Below are 24,864 nucleotides of genomic sequence, written 5' to 3'. Positions count from 1 at the left end.
TTAAATACATTTGTATTTGATTTAACTTCTACTCAAAGGTCTGATAATATCATGTATGTCTATTATGTGCCGTACATTTCGTAGTGTCTAAGTTTTATCCTAAATGTTATCCTAAATGAACAAAAAGAGCAATTTTTAAGCGTGTTTTGATGAGTTATACAGTCGATTGAGACTGATCTCAGAACTAATTTAAGGACAGTTATTGCTCACTGATCAAAAGCAACAAAGACTGCATTTTTGCTAATTAAGCTGCCAACACCCAAATAATAGATGCTTCTGCAAGGTAGTACTCTCAAAACTTAAAGCATTACATATAAATCTTCTAAATCTTCAAACTAAATATTTCTATTAACTTTAAACACCTAAGATTACTTTTATTGTCAACATTTCCCTCTCTTAATTTAATACCACGCAAAGCATGCTGGGAATTACAAATGACCAGGTAGTTGTACCAACACAATTCCTTCATGTTGTCTCAACACAAAACATTTAAATTAATGGTTTACAAATTTAAGTGAAATGAACGTAAAACAAATGAATTGGCTAAAAAAACAACAATAATTGTGTTGTTTCAGCTCATTTTAAATGGGTACAAGCAGCAGTAATCAGTTCTTTGAGTGTATTCATAAGAAAGACTTAAAACAAAAAAAGTTATGGTTACTGAATTAAGGAAATGAGTTTGCATGATTGAGTTAAGCAAATTTCTGTGTGGAGTGTGCATGTTCTCCCTGTATTTGCATGGGTTTCCCCCACAATTCAAAGACATGCGCTATAGGTGAATTGGATGAACTAAATTGGTTGTGAATGTGAGAGTGTATGGGTTTTTCCCAATACCGGGTTGCGGCTGAAAGGGCATCCACTGTGTAAAACCTATGTTAGCAGTGTCAACCCCTGATGATTATGGCAGTAAGCTGTAGGAGAATGAATGAATGAATGAATGAATGAATGAATGAATGAATGATCTAATGTTGAAGGATTACTTATAGCAAACAGATGAGTGGAGAACATAGCTGCTCTCATTGTTCTACAACGCGCACCTCATATTGAGTTAAGATCAGTCCATTCTCAAGCACATGTTCACACATTACACAATCAGAGTTGCACTGAATGAGCCTTCTGGCTTGTGTAGGTGTGGGGCTGCTACATTGCTTCTCTATTGAGTTTAGGACTGAACATCATCGTTTTTTCATGTCAAATCTTTTTATAAAATGCTTTTTGTCATGAAGTCTGAATTTGTTTGCCATGTTCAGGTTTTGTTTTAAATGTCTGATTGGTCATGGCTATTTCAGCAGACTGATGAGTGGAGATCATAACTGCTTTTAATTGTTAGTGGAAGTGTAATTGCTCCTTCACAAGTGTATGTTACACAATGGCAGTGAGTTGGACTGAATCAGTCTGCTGGTTTGTGTAGGTGTATTGTTATTCTCCGGAGTACACGCTGAACAGATCTTTATCAAATGTCCAAAATGAAATGTGGTTGATTAGTCATGAATGATGATTGTGTGATTGTGTTTTCTTTTCATTGTACAGAGTTAACTGAAGATTTGTGTTAAAATCAGAGAGATGGTGTCAGTGACTTTGCAGATCTATCTATCTATCTATCTATCTATCTATCTATCTATCTATCTATCTATCTATCTATCTATCTATCTATCTGTCTATCTGTCTATCTGTCTATCATCTTAGCAGTGACTTTATTATGAGTCTTTCTTTCTTTCTTTCTTTCTTTCTTTCTTTCTTTCTTTCTTTCTCACATTTTAATATTCTTTCTTTCTTTCTTTCTTTCTTTCTTTCTTTCTTTCTTTCTTTCTTTCTTTCTTGCTCACATTTTAAGATTCTTTCTTTCTTTCTTTCTTTCTTTCTTTCTTTCTTTCTTTCTTTCTTTCTTTCTTTCTCACATTTTAATATTCTTTCTTTCTTTCTTTTTCACATTTTAATATTCTTTCTTTCTTTCTCACATTTTAATTTTCTTTCTTTCTTTCTTTCTTTCTTTCTTTCTTTCTTTCTTTCTTTCTTTCTTTCTTTCTCACATTTTAATATTCTTTCTTTCTTTCTTTCTTTCTTTCTTTCTTTCTCACATTTTAATATTCTTTCTTTCTTTCTTTCTTTCTTTCTTTCTTTCTTTCTTTCTTTCTTTCTTTCTTTATCACATTTTAATATTCTTTCTTTCTTTCTTTATCACATTTTAATATTCTTTCATTCTTTCTTTCTCACATTTTAATATTCTTTCTTTCTTTCTCACATTTAAATATTCTTTCTTTCTTTCTTTCTTTCTTTCTTTCAAGAGTTCACACTTAGCTGATAATCAATAAAGCGTATTTGGCATGCTGTCCCGGGAGAGAGCCCTGAGCTCGTAATATCCTCGAGCCCGGGGCTCCCTCCCATTAGAAGGGCGAGAGGGGAATTCGAGGTCAGGTAGGTCTCGAGAACTCCCCTGCTTGTCACCGTGAGACGTGTAAACTCAGGTTGTATTGGGTGATAATTTGTTTTAGTCGATTGGCTATGGTTTATGTTTTTGGACGGTGGGAGGAAACCGGGGAACCCGGGGAAAACCCACGCGAACACGGGGAGAACATGCAAACTCCACACAGAAACACCAACCAGCCCGATGGGTTGGACTAGCGGTGTTCTTGCTGTGAGGCAACAGTGCTAGCCACTGGGCCACCGTGTCGCCCGATCAGAAAAAGTGGGAGGATGTAGGGGTGGAAGGGGGGGAGCTTCAAGTCAAAGATAACTGGAGTGGAAAACTCAGGTTATTTATAATGCTTCCGTAATCATCTAATAGGGCTGATTACGGAGCTAACAAGGAGCCAGCCGTGTTGATTATAAGCACGTGATCCTCTCGAAATTAGTTTATGAATAAACCACACTTCAAGAGTTCACACTTAGCTGATAATCAATAAAGCGTATTTGGCATGCTGTCCCGGGAGAGAGCCCTGAGCTCGTAATATCCTCGAGCCCGGGGCTCCCTCCCATTAGAAGGGCGAGAGGGGAATTCGAGGTCAGGTAGGTCTCGAGAACTCCCCAAAAGGCAAAGGTTTTCATCTCGGGACAGCAGCCGCGTATTGAAGTGCCCCCCAAAAGGCGAGAGGTCAGTGCCATATCCGGCTGCTGAATGTAAATTGAAGTGAGATAGGTTACTGCAGGAGAAAAGTTGAAACTGATTCTTAGGAGAGGCTGGGGACTCTGTTGGAGTTGGGTTCGGGGAGGCAGGGTTGGGAGCCTAACGGAAGAAAGGAGAGTAGCAGAGGGATTTGGAGCTAGAAATAGGAAAGTAGCGGAGTAACTCAACGCTGAAAGAAGAAAAGTAGCGGAGGAACTCAACGCTGGGAAAGGGGAATGTAGTGGGTAGGGGAAAGGGGTTGTAGAGGGGGTGGAGAGAAGAGCGGAAGCATTCGACGCTGGAAGGAAGTAAAGAGGATGCGGAGGAACTCAACGCTGGGAAGAAGAGAGCATGAGATGCGGAGGAACTCGACGCTGGAAAGGTAAAGAATAGAAACCTATGGGGATCAGAGCTCTAGGTCAACTCCGTGGGAGTTAGAGCTGTAGGATTGGACTACTACAGGAGTCTGGGAAGGGAGGGAGAGGTGGAGACTCCTGTAGGTGGTGGGCTGAGCAGGACTCCGGGGGAGTCAGAACGTGGGAAGACTCCTTGGGAGTCAGATTGGTGAGTGATGTTTTTGAAATATAGAAAGAGTAGCGGAGGAACTCAATGCTGAAAATAGTAAAGTAGCGGAGAAACTCAACGCTGAAGAAAGAAAGTAGCGGAGAAACTCAACGCTGAAAGGGGGATTGGGAGTTAAAGGTGGGGAGAGGAGAGAAGTTGTAAGAGGGGGGAGAGGAAAGAGCGGAAGCATTCGACGCTGGAAGGAAGAGAAAGAGATGCGGAGGAACTCAACGCTAGGGAATATAGGACAGGAGATGCGGAGGAACTCAACGCTAGAAGGTAGGAAAGATGCGTATTTGGCCGGGGCGAGAGAGAGAGAGGGGAGGGGGGACTCCGTGGGAGTCTTAGCTCTTGAGGTAACTCCGTGGGAGTTAGAGCTGAAAGATTAGGCTCCTACAGGAGTCTAAATGGGGAGGGGGTGGTGGAGACTCCTATAGGAGGTGGGCTGGGCAGGACTCCGGGGGAGTCTAAGCTTAGACTGGAAAGGTAAGAGTAGCGGAATACTCAACGCTAGAAGGAAGTTATAGTAGCGGAGCAACTCGACGCTGAAAAAGAAAAGAAGCGGAGAAACTCGACGCTGGAAAGGGGGTAGGGAGTAAAAGATATTGAGGAGGTGGGGGGAGAGTGGGAGGGGATGGAGGAAAGAGCGGAAGCATTCGACGCTTGAAGGAAGGAAAGGAGGTGCGGAGGAACTCAACGCTTTAGAACATAGAACAGGAGATGCGGAGGAACTCAACGCTAGAAAACAAGAAAGTTGTCGATTGTGGAGGGGGGGGGGGGGGGGGTTTGGGGTAATTGATTGACTCCGGGGGAGTCAGGCCTTGAATGGTGATACTTAGGCTGAAGAGATGAGAGTAGCGGAAGAACAACACTAGAAGGAAGAGATAGTAGCAGAGCAACTCGACGCTGAAAAGAGAAAAGTAGCGGAGAAACTCAACGCTGGAAAGGGGTAGGGAGTAAAAGATGTTGAGGTGGTGGGGGAGAGTGGGAGGGGATGGAGGAAAGAGCGGAAGCATTCGACGCTTGAAGGAAGGAAAGGAGGTGCGGAGGAACTCAACGCTTTAGAACATAGAATAGGAGATGCGGAGGAACTCAACGCTAGAAAACAAGAAAGTTGTCGATTGTGGAGGGGGGGGGGGGTTTGGGGTAATTGATTGACTCCGGGGGAGTCAGGCCTTGAATGGTGATACTTAGGCTGAAGAGATGAGAGTAGCGGAAGAACAACACTAGAAGGAAGAGATAGTAGCGGAGCAACTCGACGCTGAAAAGAGAAAAGTAGCGGAGAAACTCGACGCTGGAAAGGGGTAGGGAGTAAAAGATGTTGAGGTGGTGGGGGGAGAGTGGGAGGGGATGGAGGAAAGAGCGGAAGCATTCGACGCTTGAAGGAAGGAAAGGAGGTGCGGAGGAACTCAACGCTAGAAAGGAGAAGAAGGAGGTGCGGAGAAACTCGACGCAGGAAGGAAGTGAAGACTGAAAAGATTTTATACTGGTAGCCTTGGGGAAAAAAGTTTTGCTCCTGTTGGGGTCGGGATTCAGGCACTCTTGGGAGAGAGATAGGGGGAGATTATTTGCTGAACTGGGAGCGCTGAAAGAGGGGGGGGGGGATGGGGGGGGGGGGTTGGGGAACAGGCAGAATAAATTTCTGTCCTTGTATTCAAGATAGTGGATGTCGTGAGTGCGAGCTGTGAGGATGAATTGATATCCTCTCCAAATGTATACATGCCTCACGCTGAGGCTGTTACGTGTGATTGGGCTAGACGATAATAACGAGTAAACGCTTTTATGGAGGCGTTTAAACTGTTGTGAAGTGTCAATAGTGGTATGTTGAATGGAAGTGTATGTGAGCTCAGGCAGAGCGTCACTGCTGCGACAGTGAAGCGGGGGGGGGGGAAAGAAGCTCTGCAGCTTCTCTGCTGTTGCAGAGGTGTGGTGGAAGTCAATGTCGGGAGGGGTACGCTTTCCCGAAAATGTATAACTGCTGTGCAGTGTTGGGGAGTGGGAAGGAAAGGAGCTGCGCTGTGACAGTGGTGCAATGGGAGAATAAGGCTTGGCTGAGCATCTCTGCTGTTGCAGGTACGGTGGTAATCAGTATTGGAGCATTATAGGTGCTCCCACAAAAATATTAAATATCAGAAGTGATGTGTGGAGATGAAAGTAAGTAGGGGCTCAGGTAGAGTGTCACTGCGGTTGTTGTGATGCTATGGTGAGTGTAGCTCAGCGGAGCGCTACTGCTATTGGATAGGTGCAGTAGTGATCGGTATTGGAGAGTTTTGAATGCTCTCGCAAGAATATTAAATACTGTTAGTAGTGATATGTAGAGATGAAGTGAATAAGGGCTTAGCTACAGGTGCAATGGGTGAGTATGGCACAGTGGAGCGATTCTGCTGCTGCAGAGGATCAGTATGGAGACAATGTGTGCTCCTGCAGAAGCATTTACTGCTGTATTAGTGCAGGGCAGTGTGACGAGTGTTATTGGACTTGTAAGTGTATAGAGTTTGCTTAGAGCATCCCTGCTGCAGTAATAGAAAACTTTTGCCAACCCCTAAATAAGTTGGAACTGCGGTGAGTGAAAATGTATGGGTGTATGGGATAGTTTAAGTTGTGCTTACACTTAAAACATTTGAATTGTGTGAGTGGGGGAAGGGATGTCGAAAATGTATATAGGACATGCTTTGCCGAAATAATCGGTTTGCTTGCTTAATGGAGAGAGATAGTGTTCCTCCAGTCAGATCAGATATGGTGAGGTGGATTGTGGGATTGCAACTGATGGTAATTCAGAGAATCTCACAACCCGAAGACTAGTGTGAATATGGCATTATGGATGTGGGCTGTATGATTGGAAATGCATCCTTGTGTAAATTGTGATTGCATTTGGAATGGATGTGGAGTGTAATAGGTTGGATGAAGGTCAGCTTCTGGGCCGGCTGTCCTAATGTCTGGAATGAGAAACAAGAAAAAAAAAATCAGAAATTTAATTTACAACATGATACATGTGTAGCAAACATGACACAATTGTTTTAGCTGATATCTAATGCAAGGCATCTTAATAAGAGCATGGACAATTGTGAGCTTCGTTGTCGCAGTCTGCGAGGATGATCGAGGTGGGCATTTGTTCCCCCACAGGATAGCAGGTGGATGCAGAGCTGGGGATATGGGGTGTAGCTTGTCTGGTGGTCCTAGAAATTCTTCTTGAAGATTTATTTAAATGTCCTATTCATGCAGTCAAGCGAAAAGTTAGTTTCTTTACCATTTTCACCTCCAGCCAGCGTGCCATTATAAGTTACATATGGCACTGTATATGCAAGTATGGGTCATTGACGTATTACGATTGGACTTTTGTGTTAAATTCTCACTGGTTGGGTAGTAGTCTTTACAGAAGTTAAATGCTATCAGATCTGGCAGAGGTTTTTATTTATTTTATTTATTTATTATTTTATTATTATTTATTATTATTATTATTATTATTATTATTAATTCATTCATTTATTATTATTATTATTATTTGTCAATTTATTTATTTATTATATCAAATCCCAACATCAAACGCTTAATTCACTACTTAGTGGAAACTGTATGAATGGAATGTTTGTTATGGGCTTTACTTAATTTGTTTAAATACATGTTAGGAATCTTAACTTCTAAAATTCTTAATCTTAACTTAATTTGCAAGCATGTCTGTCTCAGTTCATTCACAAGTCTTTTATGGCTGGGTTCATTCATGAATTGTTGAGAGGGCGGAACCATATTGAGTTTTAAAAGCGCATTGGATGAGGGCGCTGCTCCTTCGCTATTGGCTCGATGGTGTGTCAATCAAGATCGGAGGCCAAGTTTGTTTACCAGTGTTGTGTGAAGACACTGCGGCACACCAGCGGCTAGTTTGGATGATAACAGCGCGGTCCATCGACGTATCAATATGTCGTGGATTAATGTCGTGATCTTTGCAGTGATTTACTTATGGATTTGTGGACGGGCTTGAAGGGTGAGTTTTTATGAATCTTCTAATCACGCGAGTCTTGTTTTTAAAAGATTTGTAAATAGGTTTAGTCTTTGATGGAGATTAGTTGTTTCCGCGATGCTTCCCCTTAAAAGCATACTATACGTTACCGAGGGTGCACCGCTAGGAAGCAGTGAGTTAGGCTTTTGCGATGTTTTGGATCGTCGACGCCTAGAGAGTTTAGGTGGAGTTGTGGACTGCGTTTGCGTGAGGCAGTTTGAAGTGGAGATGGAAGAGCTGGTGGGCAGCACCGGCGTTTTTGCGGGAATTCAGGCTCGGTTTTGGTGAGGCTGCGGCTGAATTCTCAGGGAGAGTGGAGCTCTGGCTGGAGTTGTTGTTTGTTGTTGTTGTTGTTGTTGTTGTTGTTGTTGTTGTTGTGTGTTCTTCCGTATCGATAGGTTAAATGGTGCGATGCTGGAGCATTTTGTAGCGGGAAGCGAGCTTCAAGTCAAAGATAACTGGAGTGGAAAACTCAGGTTATTTATAATGCTTCCGTAATCATCTAATAGGGCTGATTACGGAGCTAACAAGGAGCCAGCCGTGTTGATTATAAGCACGTGATCCTCTCGAAATTAGTTTATGAATAAACCACACTTCTTTCTTTCTTTCTTTCTTTCTTTCTTTCTTTCTTTCTTTCTTTCTTTCTTTCTTTCTTTCTTTCTTTCTTTCTTTCTTTCTTTATCACATTTTAATATTCTTTCTTTCTTTCTTTCTTTCTTTCTTTCTTTCTTTCTTTCTTTCTTTCTTTGTCATTGATCCTGATCTCGTCCTTTCTCTCTCTTACACAAACACTTAAACTCCGTCAGCTATTTTTGCCGCTCACTGCATTATTCATTATTGTGCTTTTTTTGTGCTTTTGCATATCCACTAACCCTTTGCATCCTTAATGCGAATATGAGCGTATATGTGAGTGTGCGCAGGCTTTTTACATCGCCCGATGTAAGAATGCATATGTACTCATCTTTTGTTTTATGTATGCGGTAATGGAGGTTGCTTGAGAGTATGTGTATAGGTTGTTTAAATGGTGCATATGGGTATGTCAAGTGCTGTATCGAATGCGGGACAGTCAATGACTGGTTTTATGGTCGAATAAATGACTTGTGATGCTGGTTTCAGCGTCACAGACTTTCTTTCCTCTTTTGAACAGTTTATGTGTAATAAGGCCTGTCAGCCTATTAACTAGCATAAGAAATAAATATAAATCTTTGCACTTTCAGTGATTATTGCAGAATTCGGTCTTATTTTCACTTTTAAATGAATGTAAACTTCATCATGGTTTCCAACAAAATATAAACTCTTTCTTATGCACCAAATCCGCATAATAGAACAATTTATAGATTATGTGTGAAACTGAAGACTGGAAACTGTCAAGTTTACCATTTGAAATTGGTTATTTTAAAATATATTAATAAAGATAAATCATTGCTGCCTTGTTGTGCATAAGACAACATAAAAAAGAGGATAAGAAAAAAATGTGCTGTGTTATTTTATTGCCAAAACACCTCGGAGAAAATTGCAGTATATCAGGTGTTGATTCAGTTTTGGATTGATTAAATGATTGTTCAGTAGTAGGTGGTTACTCTATTCATTCCTAAGGAAACCAAAAAAAGGTGCTTGCATGGTGAATTGTGGGTTTGACAGCAGATCGACGAAAACGTTGAGAGCAGTCAAGCATGTCCTAAAGTTGAGAAATGCTAAACTTTATGTAAATGTCAGGCGAAAAACGGCGAGTGGCAGCCAGTCGCTATGAGGAGCAGGAATGAGATTTTCAAAAATAGGCAGGCAGTGCTGGAGTTTTTTTCTGTATTTGTTGCATAAATCTACATATTAAAGTGTAATGCTGTAAATTGACACTTGCCTTTGATCATTATTGAATTTAACTTTCATCTTTGCAAATGTAATTGGTGACAATGTCTAATTTGGTTTGACTAAAAAGAACCAGCTCGAAAGAGTCATACATGAATCAGACTAGAATTATTCATTCATTCACTTTCTTTTCGGTTAAGTCACTTTATCAATCTGGGGTTGCCACAGCAGAATGAACCGCCAACTTATCCTGCACATGTTTTACACAGCGGATGTCCTTCCAGCTGCCACCATACACAATCATTCACACTCATACACTGTGGACAATTTAGCTTACTCAATTCACCTGTACCGCATGTCTTTGGAATGTGGGGGAAACCGGAGCACCTGGAGGAAACCCATGCAAACGCGGTGAGAACATGCAAACTCCACAGAGAAACACCCACTGACCCAGCCGAGGCTCAATCCAGCGACCTTCTTGCTGTGCGGCGACAGCACTACCTAATGCGCTACCGTGTCACCCTACTAGAATTATTGTGCTGTCTAATTTTGGTTGACTAAAAAGAGTCGTTTATAAGAGTCAATCAATTAAATTCTGATTTTGGATTCACAAAAAAATTGGCCAGATTATATGGGCCATTTGTGCAAAAGACTTGGTCACGATTTTAATTCACTGAAAATTGCTGGGTCATAAGAGTCATTTGTTAATGAATCAGATTACATTGACAGCAATGTCCAATTTTGATATACTGGAAAAAGACAGTTCATAATAGTAATTTGTTCATGAATCAGACAACATTGGCCACACTGTCTTGATCCATTTATGAGTAATACGTTTCTTTGCCAATTATTCTGGTCACACACAGTCTCATTTAAAAGAGCCAGCTTAAAAGAGTCATTTGTCTGTGAATCTGACTCTCTATAAGTTGGATTCACTAGACAGAACTGTTTTATAGAAGTCATTTGATCATAAATCATGTTGGTCACGCTTTAGCTAATATTGATTCACTAAAAAGAACTGGCTCACAAGAGTCAACCATTTGTTAATAATAGCTTACTGCGACTGCGGTTTAATTCGGATTCGCTGAAAGCATTGCTGGTTCATAAGAGTACTTTGCTAGAGTATCAGACTAAATAGGCTATGCTAATGAAGGTAAAAAGTGCAGATTCATCATCTGTTCAAGTGTCACATTACAATGGTTGCAGTGTGCATTTCTTTCACATGGACCCTGAGAATGACAATTAATTAGGATGATGGATCTTGCCAATATTTTGCACATTTCAAAATGTAATTGTGTATATATGTGATTATACACGGTCTAATTTGAATTTACTAAAAAGAACCAGCTCAAAAGAATCAGTCACACATAAATCAGGCTACAAATACTCTACTGTCTAATTTTGATTGAATAAAAAGAGCTGTTCATAAGAGTCATTTAATTCAAATTCGGGCTACTTTGGCCAGAATTTGCCAGTTCAAATAAAATAATTTCTTCAAAAGACTTGATCACTATTTTAATAAACCCTTTGATGCACAAGTTATAAAATAGATTTAGAAAAAATAAACTTAGACGGGTCACTTTAGACCTATGTAGTGCATCAAAGGGTTAACTGAAAAGTGCTGGGTCATAAGAGTCATTAATTTGTTTATGAATCAGACAACATTGGCCACTCTCTCTTCATTCATTTATGATTCAGAATTTTGTTTGCCAAATTATATTGGTCACACACAGTATAATTAAAAAGACCTAGCTCAAAAGAGTCCGTTGTCCGTAAATCTGACTCTCTATAATTTGGATTCACTAGAAAGAACTGGTTTATAGAAGTCATTTGTTCATAAATCATATTGGTCACGCTGTAGCTAATATTGATTCACTGAAAAGAACTGGCTCACAAGAATCATCCATTTGTTAATAATAGCTTATACTGCGACTGTGGTTTAATTTGGATTCCCTAAAAACATTGCTGCTTCATAAGAGTACTAAATAGGCTATGCTAATGAAGCTAAAATGTGCAGATTCACCTTCACATTACACTGGTTGCAGTCTGTAGTTTTTTCACATGGATCCTGTGAAGGACAGTTCGATAGAAAGACGGATCTTGTCAATATTAGCACATTTAAAATTGTGATTATACACTAGTCACACTGTCTAATTTGGATTTACTAAAAAGAATTAGCTCAAAAGATTAGATCACACATGAATTAAACTACAATTATCATGGTGTCTAATTTTGATAGAAAAAAAAGCTGTTTCATATGAGCCATTGGTCACAATTTATTTTATTGGTCCGTTTGTTGAATTTAAGTTACATTGCACCCACATGCCAAATAATTCTCAGTAGATTATAGGTAGACTGTTAGCTTGGGGTTGGGGTTAGGTTTAGTGTAAGGCGACATGTACTTGCAAAGTTTCCTATAGTCAGTTAAATGTCTGTGTCAACAGATCTTAAGCAGACAGTCTACTAATACTCAAATGGATCATCAAAATAAAATGTTACCGAGTCATTTGATTTAAATCTACATTGGCCAGAATTTGCCAGTTTTAAAGAGTAGTTTGTTCAAGACTTGATCACTATTTTAATTCACTGAAAAGTGCTGGGTCATAATAAGAATAATTTGTTTATGAATCAGACAACATTGGCCACACACGAGAGCTGTCACTGGGGTAGTACCTCTTCAAAAGATACACATTTGTGCTTAAAGGGTCTATATTAGTACCTCCAAAGCATATATTTGTACCTAATTTTTGTTTAAAAGGTACTCTTTTGTACTTTTTAGTTACTAATATGAACTCTTGAGATATTAATATGGATCCTTTAGGTACAAACAAAGTCCCTTTAAGGCAAGTTATTTCACTCGTCAGTCATCTTTGAAACACCTCTTGGGCAGTATGCTCGGTCATTCTGTATGAATGGGGAAACATCAAATTCTCCAAAACTGCCTGACAAAACTTTCGACTGAATTTCCTTTTAGGAATCACCAATTGATTGGCTCCTGTACTAGACGGTGGGCTTTTTTCACCATATAGCGATCAATGATTGGCTCCTGTACTAGTAGGTGTGGCTTTATTCACAATATTGATAGTTACACTTTTCCCCCATTTAAAAAGATTCGAGTGACATGTCTTGTGTAATCTATAATCTTTGGTACAAATGTTTAGCTTTTGAAAAGGTACAGCTCTCTTACCTTTATTTCTGAGAGTGCACTCAGTCTTCATTCATTTATGATTCAAAATTTTATATGCCAAATTATATTGGTCACATAGTCTAATTAAAAAAAAATATATATAAACTGGATTTACTAGAAAGAATTGGTTTATAGAAGTCATTTGTTCATAAATCATGTTGGTCACGCTGTAGCTAATATTGATTCACTGAAAAGAACTGGCTCACCACAGTCATCCATTTGTTAATAATAGCTTACTGCGACTGTTTAATTCGGATTCGCTGAAAGCATTGCGGGTTCATAAGAGTACTTTGTTGGAATATCAGACTAAATAGGCTATGCTAATGAAGCTAAAGAAAGTGCAGATTCATCATCTGTTCAAGAGGCACAATACACTGGCAACCAGTGTGTCTTTTAATTTCACATGGATCCTGTGAAGGACAATTCGATAGAAAGATGTATCTTGCCAATATTTTGCAGTACGAAGTTACACCGCATTCAATATAGCCCGCAATCCACAATAATAAGGCAAATATGATTTATTTCGCACCAATGTCACATATGAAGAACAGACAAGAACTACAGAAATATAAAGCAATAAAGAAGGAAACAAGTTTTGCAAGTGTAGCAGAGCACATCATTTCATCAGGTCTTCTTCACTTGCAGTATCGTTTTTGAGGGAAACTTTACGTGTGTGTGTGTGTGTGAGAGAGAGAGTGAACTGCAGATGTCCAGTCATGGTCTCTGATGTGCAACTTTCGTACTTGAACCTAGGTGTGTGTGTCTGTGTGTGTGAGGGAGAGACAGTTTTTTACTTTGGTCTCTGAAGTGTGTGTGTGTGTGTGTGAGATATATCCAGTTCAACGCTCGCAGCCTCTGAAGTCAGTAGGTGTTAGTGGAGTTTTCACCTTTCTGATGTCTGTGCGAGTGTGTGCACACATGTGGTCTCTTAATGTGTGTGTGACTTGTAGGACAGATCACCCGTAGCCTTAGATATGTGTGCTACATCCTTAGCGACATGTCTGCGAGCAGCTCAACATGTGGTGGAAGCATCTGGAGATCCTCCATAACCTGCTTGATGAATTCTGAAAGGTCATTTTAAAGAGGACGCCGCAGCTCTGGGGCTCATTTGGTAGGGCTAAACAACTGTGCATCCACTGCAAGGGAAAATGAGCTCTTTTGTCTGTGTGTGTAGCATTGCGTGGCTGTTGAAGCATGTTGCTGTGTCCCTCCGCTGACCTGAGACACATTTTGACGGTTATCCGTGTTGCTTGTGCACATTCGGGCTGAGTGATTTACGCGGTTTTTATGGCGTGAAACCTCAGTGATGCTGACATGTGTGCATGTTTGTGAAAGCATGTCAGAATTAATAGGTTGTTTTCACATGATCTTATGACGCGCAGAATTCAGATGGCAAGCTGGAATTGGTTCCTCTACATAGAAATCGCTATCAGAACATCAAAATATTTCTGTTTCATGTTGTTTATAATTGTTTAAATCGGCCAAAATAAGAAACATCGAACAGCTTTTATAGACTTCAAAAATTTTTTGCTCATAGAGGGGGGAAATTCAAGAAACTGGCTGAAAAACCAAAGAAAAGGTGGCATGTAATAAACATTTCTTCAATACATTTATGTGTACAAACTTTTTTTTGAACAAGATAATTCGTTAGACAGCACCAATAAAGGTTATATACAGGCCTAGCTATATGTATTATATGTCAATGTGATGTATAAAAATCTGATACAAACACCAACACACTTCTGCAAAATCCAGGAGAATATAAATAACGTACCCTGCCATGTAATCGCTGACAGTGTTGGGGAGTAACTAGTTACATGTAACAGCGTTACGTAATTTAATTACAAAATAAATGTAACTGTAATTCGTTACAGATACTGTGAAAAACTGTGCAATTAAATTACAGTTACTTATGAAAACGTTAAAGATTACAAATGGGGTTACATCTAAAAATATTCTTTAAAAATCGGGGATATGTTAAATAATATTAATCTGCTGTTGCCTCTTTTTGATATGCATGATGCTTTCTGCTAAGGGCATTTATTAAAGCTGTGCTATTCTGCTATAGCTAAGTAGCGTCGCTACCTTCTAAATCAAATAGCTTTTCAGTAGCGAAGCTATTTTTAGGCACGTGACGCAATAGCATCCACACAAGCTACATTTATCTATCGCAGATAATTATGGCACCGGCATTCACGGAGCTGTGAGGCCATTGTCCAGCCAATAAAAATAAAGCCATATAATGACGAGATTGACAATTTCTTCCTCTGCCTGTTTTATGATGGTCAACAACAAACTTTTTGGTGCGTTACTGCCACCTCTCGCTCTGGTCGGTGATGCCACTAACACGCCGAGGCTAACACGAAAAATTTGCTTGATGGAAAGATAACTAAGGGAGAGGAGGTCTATGTATATAGTATATATATATAGGCTGAAGTATACTATGGTAATTACTGTTAGTTCATGATGGTTAACAATGATACTACATTATGTAGTGTAGTTTATTAGTTAAATATTAGTAAAAATATAAATATTAGTTGTGTATATATATATATATATATATATATATATATATATATATATATATATATATATATATATATATATATATATATATATATATATATATATATATATACAATATAATTCTCATTCATATATATTTCCCTTTACTATAATAGCTGTTTTTATTTGATTTTTTTTTTTTTTCGCTGTTATAATGTGTTTCTGTTTGGTACAGCATACTATTTGCAGTAAATAGTTGAATTGAACTGTTATGCTTCATTTGTTTCATTGATAATTTTATTGATCACTAAGACCTGACTGACTTGGATTTGCCACAAAATCACCCTGAAAAACTAAATAAAATTAAGGTTCTTTAACAACAGTAAAAAAAAATGTTATAAGATCTGGTTTTGTGGTGGCTGTACTTAAAATAATCCTAATTCAAGTGATAAATGATTTTGTCATTCTAACAGTAAACAGAGCTAATGTAAGGTCACTCCTGCTTGGTATAAATGCTGGAAAATGATTTAGTTGAAAATATCCATTAGAAACTTAGTAATCAAAAAGTAATCAGATGTAATCAATTACTTTACTTTTATAAAGTAATTGAAAAGGTTCACTACGTATTACATTTTAAATAGGGTAATTTGTAATCTGTAATCTATTACAAATCCAAAGTCACCTGCCCAACACTAATCGCTGAATGAAATCTCCATCTTGTTTTGCAATAATCAAAAATTTTACTGGCGTTTTGGTGGAACAAACAACCGTAACGTGAACATCGAGATGCACAGCAGCTTGGAAAAAACTAATGTTATAGTAATTTATAATAAACATGTTTTTGAACCACAAAGTAAAGTGTATAATGTGTACAACTCTTTGTTAGTGAGTACTACAGAATACTGTAGTATAGTAAACGGATAAACTGTCATTAATAACGTTAGTGTAAACTGTGGTGCATTGTGATGGTGTATAGTGTAGAAAACTGAAGTCTATTGAATGTTTTGTTTATAACTACAGTAGTGTCGTACCACAGCAACATTATAATTACTATGACAGTTTAAATCAAGCAATTATCTATAGCAGGGGTGCCCCAACTTTTTCTTATGAAGGGCCACAAATCAAACTTGATTGAGGCTAGTGGGCCAAAGGTAATTATAGTTGCCATGGGTAAATTCCTAATTTATTTAATAAATATTTAAAAATGACTACAAAACATTGCTTTATATTAACTAGTACTGTATTTTCTTACATTTTACAATGAACTTATTACAGTAAAAATCCCATTTATAAAAGAATTAAACTAGTATTTGCCTTAATTTGTTTCTGCATAGGCGACGCAGTGGGGCAGTAGGTAGTGCTGTTGCCTCACAGCAAGAAGGTCGCTGGTTTGAACCTCGGCTCAGTTGGCGTTTCTGTGTGGAGTTTGCATGTTCTCCCTGCGTTCGCGTGGGTTTCCCCTGCAGTCCAAAGACATGTGGTACAGGTGAATAGGGTAGGCTAAATTGTCCATAGTGTATGAGTGTGTGTGGATGTTTCCCAGAGATGGGTTGCGGCTGGAAGGGCATCCCCTGCGTAAAAATGTGCTGGATAAGTTGGCGGTTCAGTCCGCTGTGGCGACCTCGGATTAATAAAGGGACTAAGCCGACAAGAAAATGAATGAATGAATGAATGAATGAATGTTTCTGTATAGTCCTCTATCCGTCGAGTGACAGTATATACATTTTTAAAAATCTGATTAATTTAATACATTCGATCGAAGCATTTAATTTCAGTTTGCTTTTTTTGTAGCTCAGCAATAATACTAACAAAAAAAGTTAACAAAGTTTACGTTTTTGATGTAAACTACGTCAAAGTTTACGTCAAAAAGTTTACTTCTATTTACACAGAGAAGTTTACGTCAATCTCTGTGTTAAAGGCATTCGCCTCAATCCCCTTCATTATTCTCACTCTCCTCTCAGTTGCGATGGTGGGCCAAATCAAAGGTTACAGTGGGACAACTTTGGCCCGCGGGCCCTACTTTGGGCATATCTGATCTATAATATGCTTCCAAACACTAGTATTTTTCATGTAAAGTAGTAGCTTACAATATCTACTGTCTTGATGGCAGACAAAAGATATTTTAGTTCAGTTAAAACTCGACCCTCTTCATGATATAAGTATCACACTCAACATATCTGCATATTTTTTATTGATATCTTCTTTGAAATATGGTATAAATCACAAAAATACAGACTTTCCTCTATGTCTCCCATTCAGTTTTTTACTTCCTGTCCTCCATCTGAATTTCGCATGTCACCAGAACCACATGGCTGAAAACAACCTGTGTGGTTTTATGTATGTGTGTGTGTGTGTCTGTGCGATCGAATGTCTTTAGGAGATCTTCAAAGTAATGTGCATTACAAATGGTCCTGAACAGAATGGCTACTTAGCATAAATAATGCAGAGTAATGGATCACTAAAAAACTGATTAGTCAGGCGACAGGCCACAAATTATGTGCACACTTTGCACATTTTAACCCCTGATGACTCTTCTACGCATTACAAATGAGAAAACACCAGAGAGCAGGCTTTTGTGTGTGTGTGTGTGTGTGTGTCTGTGTGTGTGCACAGCAAGCATTTTTTGTTTTTAAAAGATGTCCAATAGACGTCTAAACAGTCGTCGTGACTGAAACAAAGCTAAATTTGGGCTGTTAGTGAAAATCTAGTAGATGTCTAAGAATAGCCCAAAAGTGGACTAGTCATCAAATAAACAGAAATCAGTGACTACACAAATAAGGTCTGTGTAATCTGTCTATTTGACAACTAGTCTAGCTTTGGGCTATTTTTTGATGTATATTAGATTTTCACAGACAGCCCAAGTTTAGCCTTGGTTTAGCCAAGCTGTCTACATTTAGATGTCTATTAGACGTCTATTAAACACAGAATTGTTTGCTGGGAAGAGTAAACCGAGTGGGATTCTCAACTTTTTATAAGTCATAATTATGGATTTTTCGGAAGAGGTTTATAGAAAATAAAGTGTGTTGTTAATTAGTCAAAAGTGAGTTTTGTCTCGTCTTGATTTACTCTTTTAATTTCCAGCAGAGAGGTAGACTGTTCTTTATTTCCAGGCTGTGGCTGTTATTGTTCTCTTGTGTGTCCATTGTAAAGACAAATATCGTTCTGCTATTGCAATGCTCTCTGTACAAGAGTGCTGTCGATACAGCTGAATGTGGCAAAGTGTGCTCATATCTTTAAACAATATTCCATTACAGCGAACAAACTGCAGCATTAAAGCAAAATGTATGTAGATAAGCAGTGTTTGTAAACATAAAGATTCTGTATTGATTTGAACGGTTCACTAAAGTGCTTCATCTTTGTTCAAGATACAAGCTCTCTGCCAAGAAGACACAGTTTTTAGAAATGTTTGTAACTGTTGCTGCGTCGCATACTTATACTGCGTCCTAAAAGTGTGTACTTTTTTGTGAAGGAAAGTATATACTTTTTGAGTGTGTAACAGAAGAGTATGCAAGCTTTGGGACATACTACTTTGTCGTTAACAGATCAATATGTTGCTTGGTTAAGTCACCTGTCAATCATCTCGACACATCATCCTCAAGTCTTTCATATTTAATTACCTACCTTATTGGAGAAGCAGCAGCAGGATAATCTGCCATTCACGAGTCTTTCGTGAAGAGAAATCTCCTCAGGTCTTTGGGTAATTATGAATTCAGAAGTTAATGCCCAAACATATCTTGATATAAGTTCACATTGTTGTTGCAGATGAAATCTAACATGGAAAACGTGGTTTACATATGTTCCAGTTGACTAGATATTGATAAACAGTCATTCAAACAACTTTACTGAAGCCTTGTCACTTGACGGTTAGTCTCGCGTGTCTGCCATGTTTTTAGGTTTTTTTTTACACTTTTTACCTGAGTTTGTAGTTCTAATCAAATTTACTTCCAACATGCAATGTATTGTGAGCAATATTATAATTAGAATTTCTACCGGAAATGGTGAACCATCCAGAAACTTTTGGCATACTCTTTTCAACATACTACAATTTGGGACATACTAATTTTGTTTTTGAACACTATTTAGGATGGATAGTATGTGAATTAGGATGCAACGTGTGAATATCAACTGAAAAGACATTTTCACAAGCTTGTTACAATGCATGAAGACACGCACACACAAGGCTGTCTTAGATTTCTGGCCAAAATTAGCTATCTTAGAAGTCATTAAGATGTGGAGCGGCTTTCACATTTGTCATACCTTAAAATGTGGTCAGGTTTCATGCCTCACTTGTTTTTCAGAACAATAAAAGCAATATTTTCCAACATACAGACAGATTGCATGCAGTACCTATGAGCTGCTCACTGGCCATCTGAAGCTTATTGCTTTGAAACAACAGCGAGCTCCAATCTGATTGCCTTATGCATTTCCTGAAAGTCCATGTTCTTAATTCTACTGGGAAACAAAGCTCCCGGGTGAGCACTTCTAAGCTGCTAAGATTTGATGAAATCTGCAAGGTGACTAATTATTAATCTTTGAAAGATTATTTCAGATTTTTTTGTTGGTTGAGGAAATTGACCATGTACAAAGGTCTTTAAGGTCCCATTAAAAAAAAAAAAAAAAAAAAAAAAAAAAAAAAAAAAATATATATATATATATATATATATATATATATATATATATATATTAGATGTTATTATTATAAGTATTGTTAGTTTTTAAGATATCTCTAATCTAATGTTCTCCAAAACAGTGACAAAATTTGCGTTTAGAAGAGACAATCCTGATATGAACATGTAACACGTGTAGTTTATCACTTCATTTCAAATGGATCTACGGTTTCATTCACGTCACCTCATAGAAATTTTGACCAATCAAATGCTCTCTAGTATCTGACATGTCCCACCCCTTCAGGACGCTTCTCATTTGCTTTTCATCTGATGCGCTGGAGCTCAACCACTCTCACTGTCAGAGATGTTATAAAACAAAACGCTATTGGCTGTTTTATAAAAAATGATGGGATATCTTGAATTGACTGATTTAATTTGTTTAAAATCAGAGTATAGTCAAGTAAAAAGTCATACATACACTTCAAAAATCCTTTTTTTTTTTGTTTTGTTTCTAGTCCAAATATCTAAAAACATTTAAAATAAAGCCTAATAATTTTAAAAGAAAAAATAATCTGCCAATGGGCTAAGCAAGATAATCTTGTTTTTCGTTTTGATTTGTGATTATTTTGCTTACACCTTTGGCAGATTATTTTTCTTGTATTAAAGAAAAATATTTTTTGCTTGTCTAGAAAATGCTTCTTGATTTAAGACTATTTAGATCTTATTTACCAGAAGAATTCAATAGCTCTGTTTGGAAAGAAATCATTAAGTTAGATCGACTGGGATGATCAAGTCTTTTTCTATGCCGTGCATTTCCATAAATTATTACAAATAAGAAGCAAAAATAAATAAATGAAGTGTGCTTTATGGTTTTCTGCAGTCTAAAAGTATTCAAGTACAGAAATTGAACAACATACAGTAGTCATCATATATATATATATATATATATATATATATATATATATATATATATATATATATATATATATATATATATATATATATATATATATATATATATATATTAAAAATAAATATATATACATTTTTTTTAATTAACTAATTTATTTTTTAATCTTTAATAAACAATGTAATCCTGCAGTAGGACTATTGCAGATACACACATAGCAATATCAATGCTCAAACAATATATTGTTCGACCCTGGCAGCAGGTATCTACATTTCAGTGCTATAAACTTGTTATTCTATTTACTGATGTTACGCTATTTTCAATGAATAGACTAATAATTGGAACATTTCTTACTACACATACCATCATAGGGGTGGATATGAAAATGTACAGATAATTTTTTCAAACACTGGACAAATCAAATGTAGTCACAGCTGTAGATAGAGTAGATCCTGAGTTGTGCCATTGGTGTGTGTACATTCATAAAAAAAAACCGATATGTTTGAATGGTAAAGACATGGCATATCGTGAAGTCAACCTCCTTTGGAGTTTGTTTGGATAAGCCAGTGTATACCATTGATGTTTCCCTGAGGCAGATCTTGAAGATGTTCAAAAAATGACATCTTGACAGCTGGAAATGCCCAAGTTAGCTTTTTGAAAAGCCAGGAAGGATACGTACATGTATATTGCACATTGTTAGCAAACACATTTCGAGATGCCAAAATTCCATATTCCCTTTGCTTGCAGTCAAAACGGTGTCATATTTGGATTGCTTGTAAACATTATATGGAAAAAAAAAGTTGTCTGTGCACCATGTGGATGTTTGCTAAAGCAAGATAATGGGTTTGATTCCAAGGGAATACATGAAGCGATAATGTATTCCTTAAATCATGCAGTCTATGCGGTTGCCAAATGTATAAATGTAAGTTCATGGTGGGAAAGCTGACAATGTGCTGCATTTGAGTGTGTAACAAAAGCATTTTCTTGTTTTCAATCATGCGGTCATTAGCAATTTTTGCCACATTCCCCCTGCTGATGGTATAATAGGCTGGTGTTAAAGATGAAAAGATAATGAGGAGAGGAAAACAAACTCGTGTTTGGATATGCTGGCTGACTTAAACTAATGTCAGATTATTTGAGAATAAAATTGTGCAGCGCTGTTCTAGTCTCATACCAGCAGAGATGGAACAGAGTCTCTTTTGTCTTTTCCAATTAAAACTGTTGCATCCCTCTTAAAACAAATGTACTCTGCTCTAAGGTGCGTAATGAATGTGAATTGGCTGTCCTGGCCCAGCACCAGTGTGGCTGTCCTGATTCAGTGTAGACTTGGATAAAGATCAGTGTAATCAGACTGTTCAGGGTTTTTATAGACGTGGCGTGAGATCAGTGGGTGTGCCGTGTGTGTGGTTCTGGATGTGAAGAACACCTACAAACAGAAAAGAGCCAGAGCGAAATGAAAGTCACCCTTGTCTTGGCTTCGTTTGCATATACCGGAACCCCCGAGTGAGACGTGCAAAGTCAGAGAAAGGACATTATTTTCCTGTCTGCGAACTCTAGAACCCTCCACAGGCTCATGGGAAATGTAGTTTCCCAGAAGCTTGTAAGAAATTCTCCCTGGTACTATGAGCTTATCTGCGAGTTAGAAAGCGATACAATTGAGAGTCTACTCAAAAAAAGCTGAAGTGGGCGCTGAGGGTATGTTTTCTTTTGCCGGTTACATGAACCATTTCGTGCACTCTAGAAAGCCATCCGGTGTCAAGGGGGTTGCACAGAGCTTGTGTACAAGTGAGAGAAGCCTGACCTATTAGATTAAGGTTAAGTGTTGGGACTTTGGTGAGTTCAAATAGTTGTATCTAGAGATGTAAGAGTGCCTATCTGATTGGATTAAATGCGCTCTCCGCTGCATCTTCTCATGTTTCCTGTGTTAAAAGCCGGGGTAGATACAGATCTCCCATCATTAATCAGGACATGAGCGTTTTTCAGGGATTTTCAGGCATGCATATTTATGAGATGATGCAACAAGCACATGAATATTGCCTTAATCTGAATTTTAAAACAATGCAATTTTAGCCCCTAAAACCCAGGTTGTGCGCTGATTAAAAGATAGATTTTTAGATAGAGAAACGTAGATTTTTCACTTGTTGTTTTTTTTAGAGGAACGTCACAGTTGGCTTTATGACTAAAAACTCATTCATTCCTTTTTTTCCATGGGGAATTTTTTGGACAATAATTGATAAAGCCTACAGGCAGAGCTGCTGTGAGCTCCAAGGTCATACATGCTTTCAATTGTACAATATATACTTCTATATATTACCTGGTATTGTATAGAATGTCTAGAAAATGTATAGAATACCTGATGGTTTTAAGCAAAATATGAAATATTAGTTTTTTGTAAAGATTTTGCACACTTTTCCTAGGCATTCTATACAATTCCTAGGCATTATATAGAATGACAAGTATCATTTAAATATCAGAAGAGCACAACAAAAGCCTTTAGTGATCATTACTTATTTTAAAGTGGAAGGAATATGAAATAAAGCATGTGATGTTTTTATTGGAAAAACAATGACAGCAGAAATGAGATTGAAGTATTTGTTACAGTAGGTAAGACTGGAATGGCACTTTTCGTACTGAATTTTTCATACAAAAACACTTCATATTTTGGCACTTTGGTCTTGCACATTAATATTTCATGAATTAGTGAAGAACTATATCAAAAATATTAAAAAAATAATTTCAAAGACTATAGAGTGCACAAGATGTATCACTCGTATAGTTTTAAATGTGGAAAAGTGTCACGGTCAATATGGCGAATGAAGCCTCGCCTACTGGTACGTGAGCCAATCAGCGATCGATGTAGACTTTGACTGACGTTTGTCCAGGCAAAAGTTTGGAACAGGCGTGCTTTTACGACAGTTTAGTGGTCAACATACACACTGGAATCTCAGTAAATACTTGCTTCACAGATATGAGAAATATATTTAAATAAAGCTTGAAATCTGTACTTTTAAATGAATCAAGTGCACTTGAAAACAAAAGTTTTTTTGGTTTTGTAATCTGTATGAAACAAACTTGAGATAGAGTTGAAGTCAGAATTATTAACCATCCTTTGTTTTTGTTTTTTTCTTTTTTAAATATTTCCCAAATGATGCTGAACAGAGCAAGGAACTTTTTTAACAGTATATCTGATAATATTTTTTCTTCTGGAGAAAGTCTTATTTGTTTTATGTCGGCTAGAATAAACGCAGATTTTAACTTTTTAAAGCCATTTAAGGTCATCAGCCCCTTTAAGCTATATATTTTTTCGATAGTCTACAGAACAAAATGCAGATTTAGTTTGATTCAGACATTTAGAAATGAAATTTATGAGACAGTTGTTGTTTAATTTTAATGGTGCTTCCAAATATGTAATGTAATCGTATTGGAATCAGTTTTTGACTCCCAGAATCTGATTATGAAATTTCTAAATATTCACACCTCTAAAAAATAAATATATATTTAATATAAATATTTCATTCATTCATTCATTCATTCATTCATTTATTCATTCATTCATTCATTCATTCATTCATTCATTCATTCATTCATTCATTTATTCATTCATTCATTCATTCATTCATTTTCCTTTGGCTTAGTCCCTTGATTTATCAGGGGTCGCCACAGTGAAATGAACCGCCAACTTATCCAGCATATGTTTTACACAGTGGATACCCTACCTACTGCAACCCAGTACTGTGAAATAACCATACACTCTCTTTCACACTCATACATGATGGCTAATTTAGTTTGTTCAATTCACCTATACCGCATAAAACCGGAGCACCCGGAGGAAACCCAAGAAAACACAGGGAGAACATGCAAACTCCACACAGAAATGCCAACTGAGACAGCCGGGACTCAAAAAAGCAACCTAACCACTGAGCCACCGAGTCGCCCAATATAAATATTTGTAATATAATATTTTATTTAATATTTTCAATCAATATTTCAGCAGATATTTGCCAGATTGTTTCAAAGAAAATGTTTCAAAATGTTGTCTCCAAGTATTTTGTGCTGTAATGAAAACTAAGCTGAATATTTCTAAATACACTGTAATAGTTTAAATAATAAATAATTATTCACATTTTTGCTTACTGTGCTCACTGTATCTATATTAAACATGTTTATTATCACAATATATTTATTTAG

At 37.5% G+C, this 24,864-nt stretch overlaps 2 protein-coding genes across 8 annotated transcripts in view; both read left to right on the top strand.

Annotated features, from left to right (window-relative positions):
- Positions 1 to 24,864, top strand: part of cadm3 (cell adhesion molecule 3) — a 139,778-nt gene that overhangs the window by 2,429 nt on the left and 112,485 nt on the right. The window lies entirely within an intron of this gene.
- Positions 7,542 to 24,864, top strand: part of zeb1a (zinc finger E-box binding homeobox 1a) — a 368,188-nt gene continuing 350,865 nt past the window's right edge. The window contains exon 1 of the mRNA XM_068214584.2: positions 7,542 to 7,646. Coding sequence (XP_068070685.1) covers positions 7,622 to 7,646 — 25 coding nt within the window. The 5' untranslated portion in view covers positions 7,542 to 7,621. The remainder of the gene's footprint in view (positions 7,647 to 24,864) is intronic.

Source organism: Danio rerio, chromosome 2 (assembly GCF_049306965.1).
Source record: "Danio rerio strain Tuebingen ecotype United States chromosome 2, GRCz12tu, whole genome shotgun sequence".
NCBI lineage: Eukaryota > Metazoa > Chordata > Actinopteri > Cypriniformes > Danionidae > Danio > Danio rerio.
This window is presented reverse-complemented; position numbering and strand designations above follow the sequence as displayed.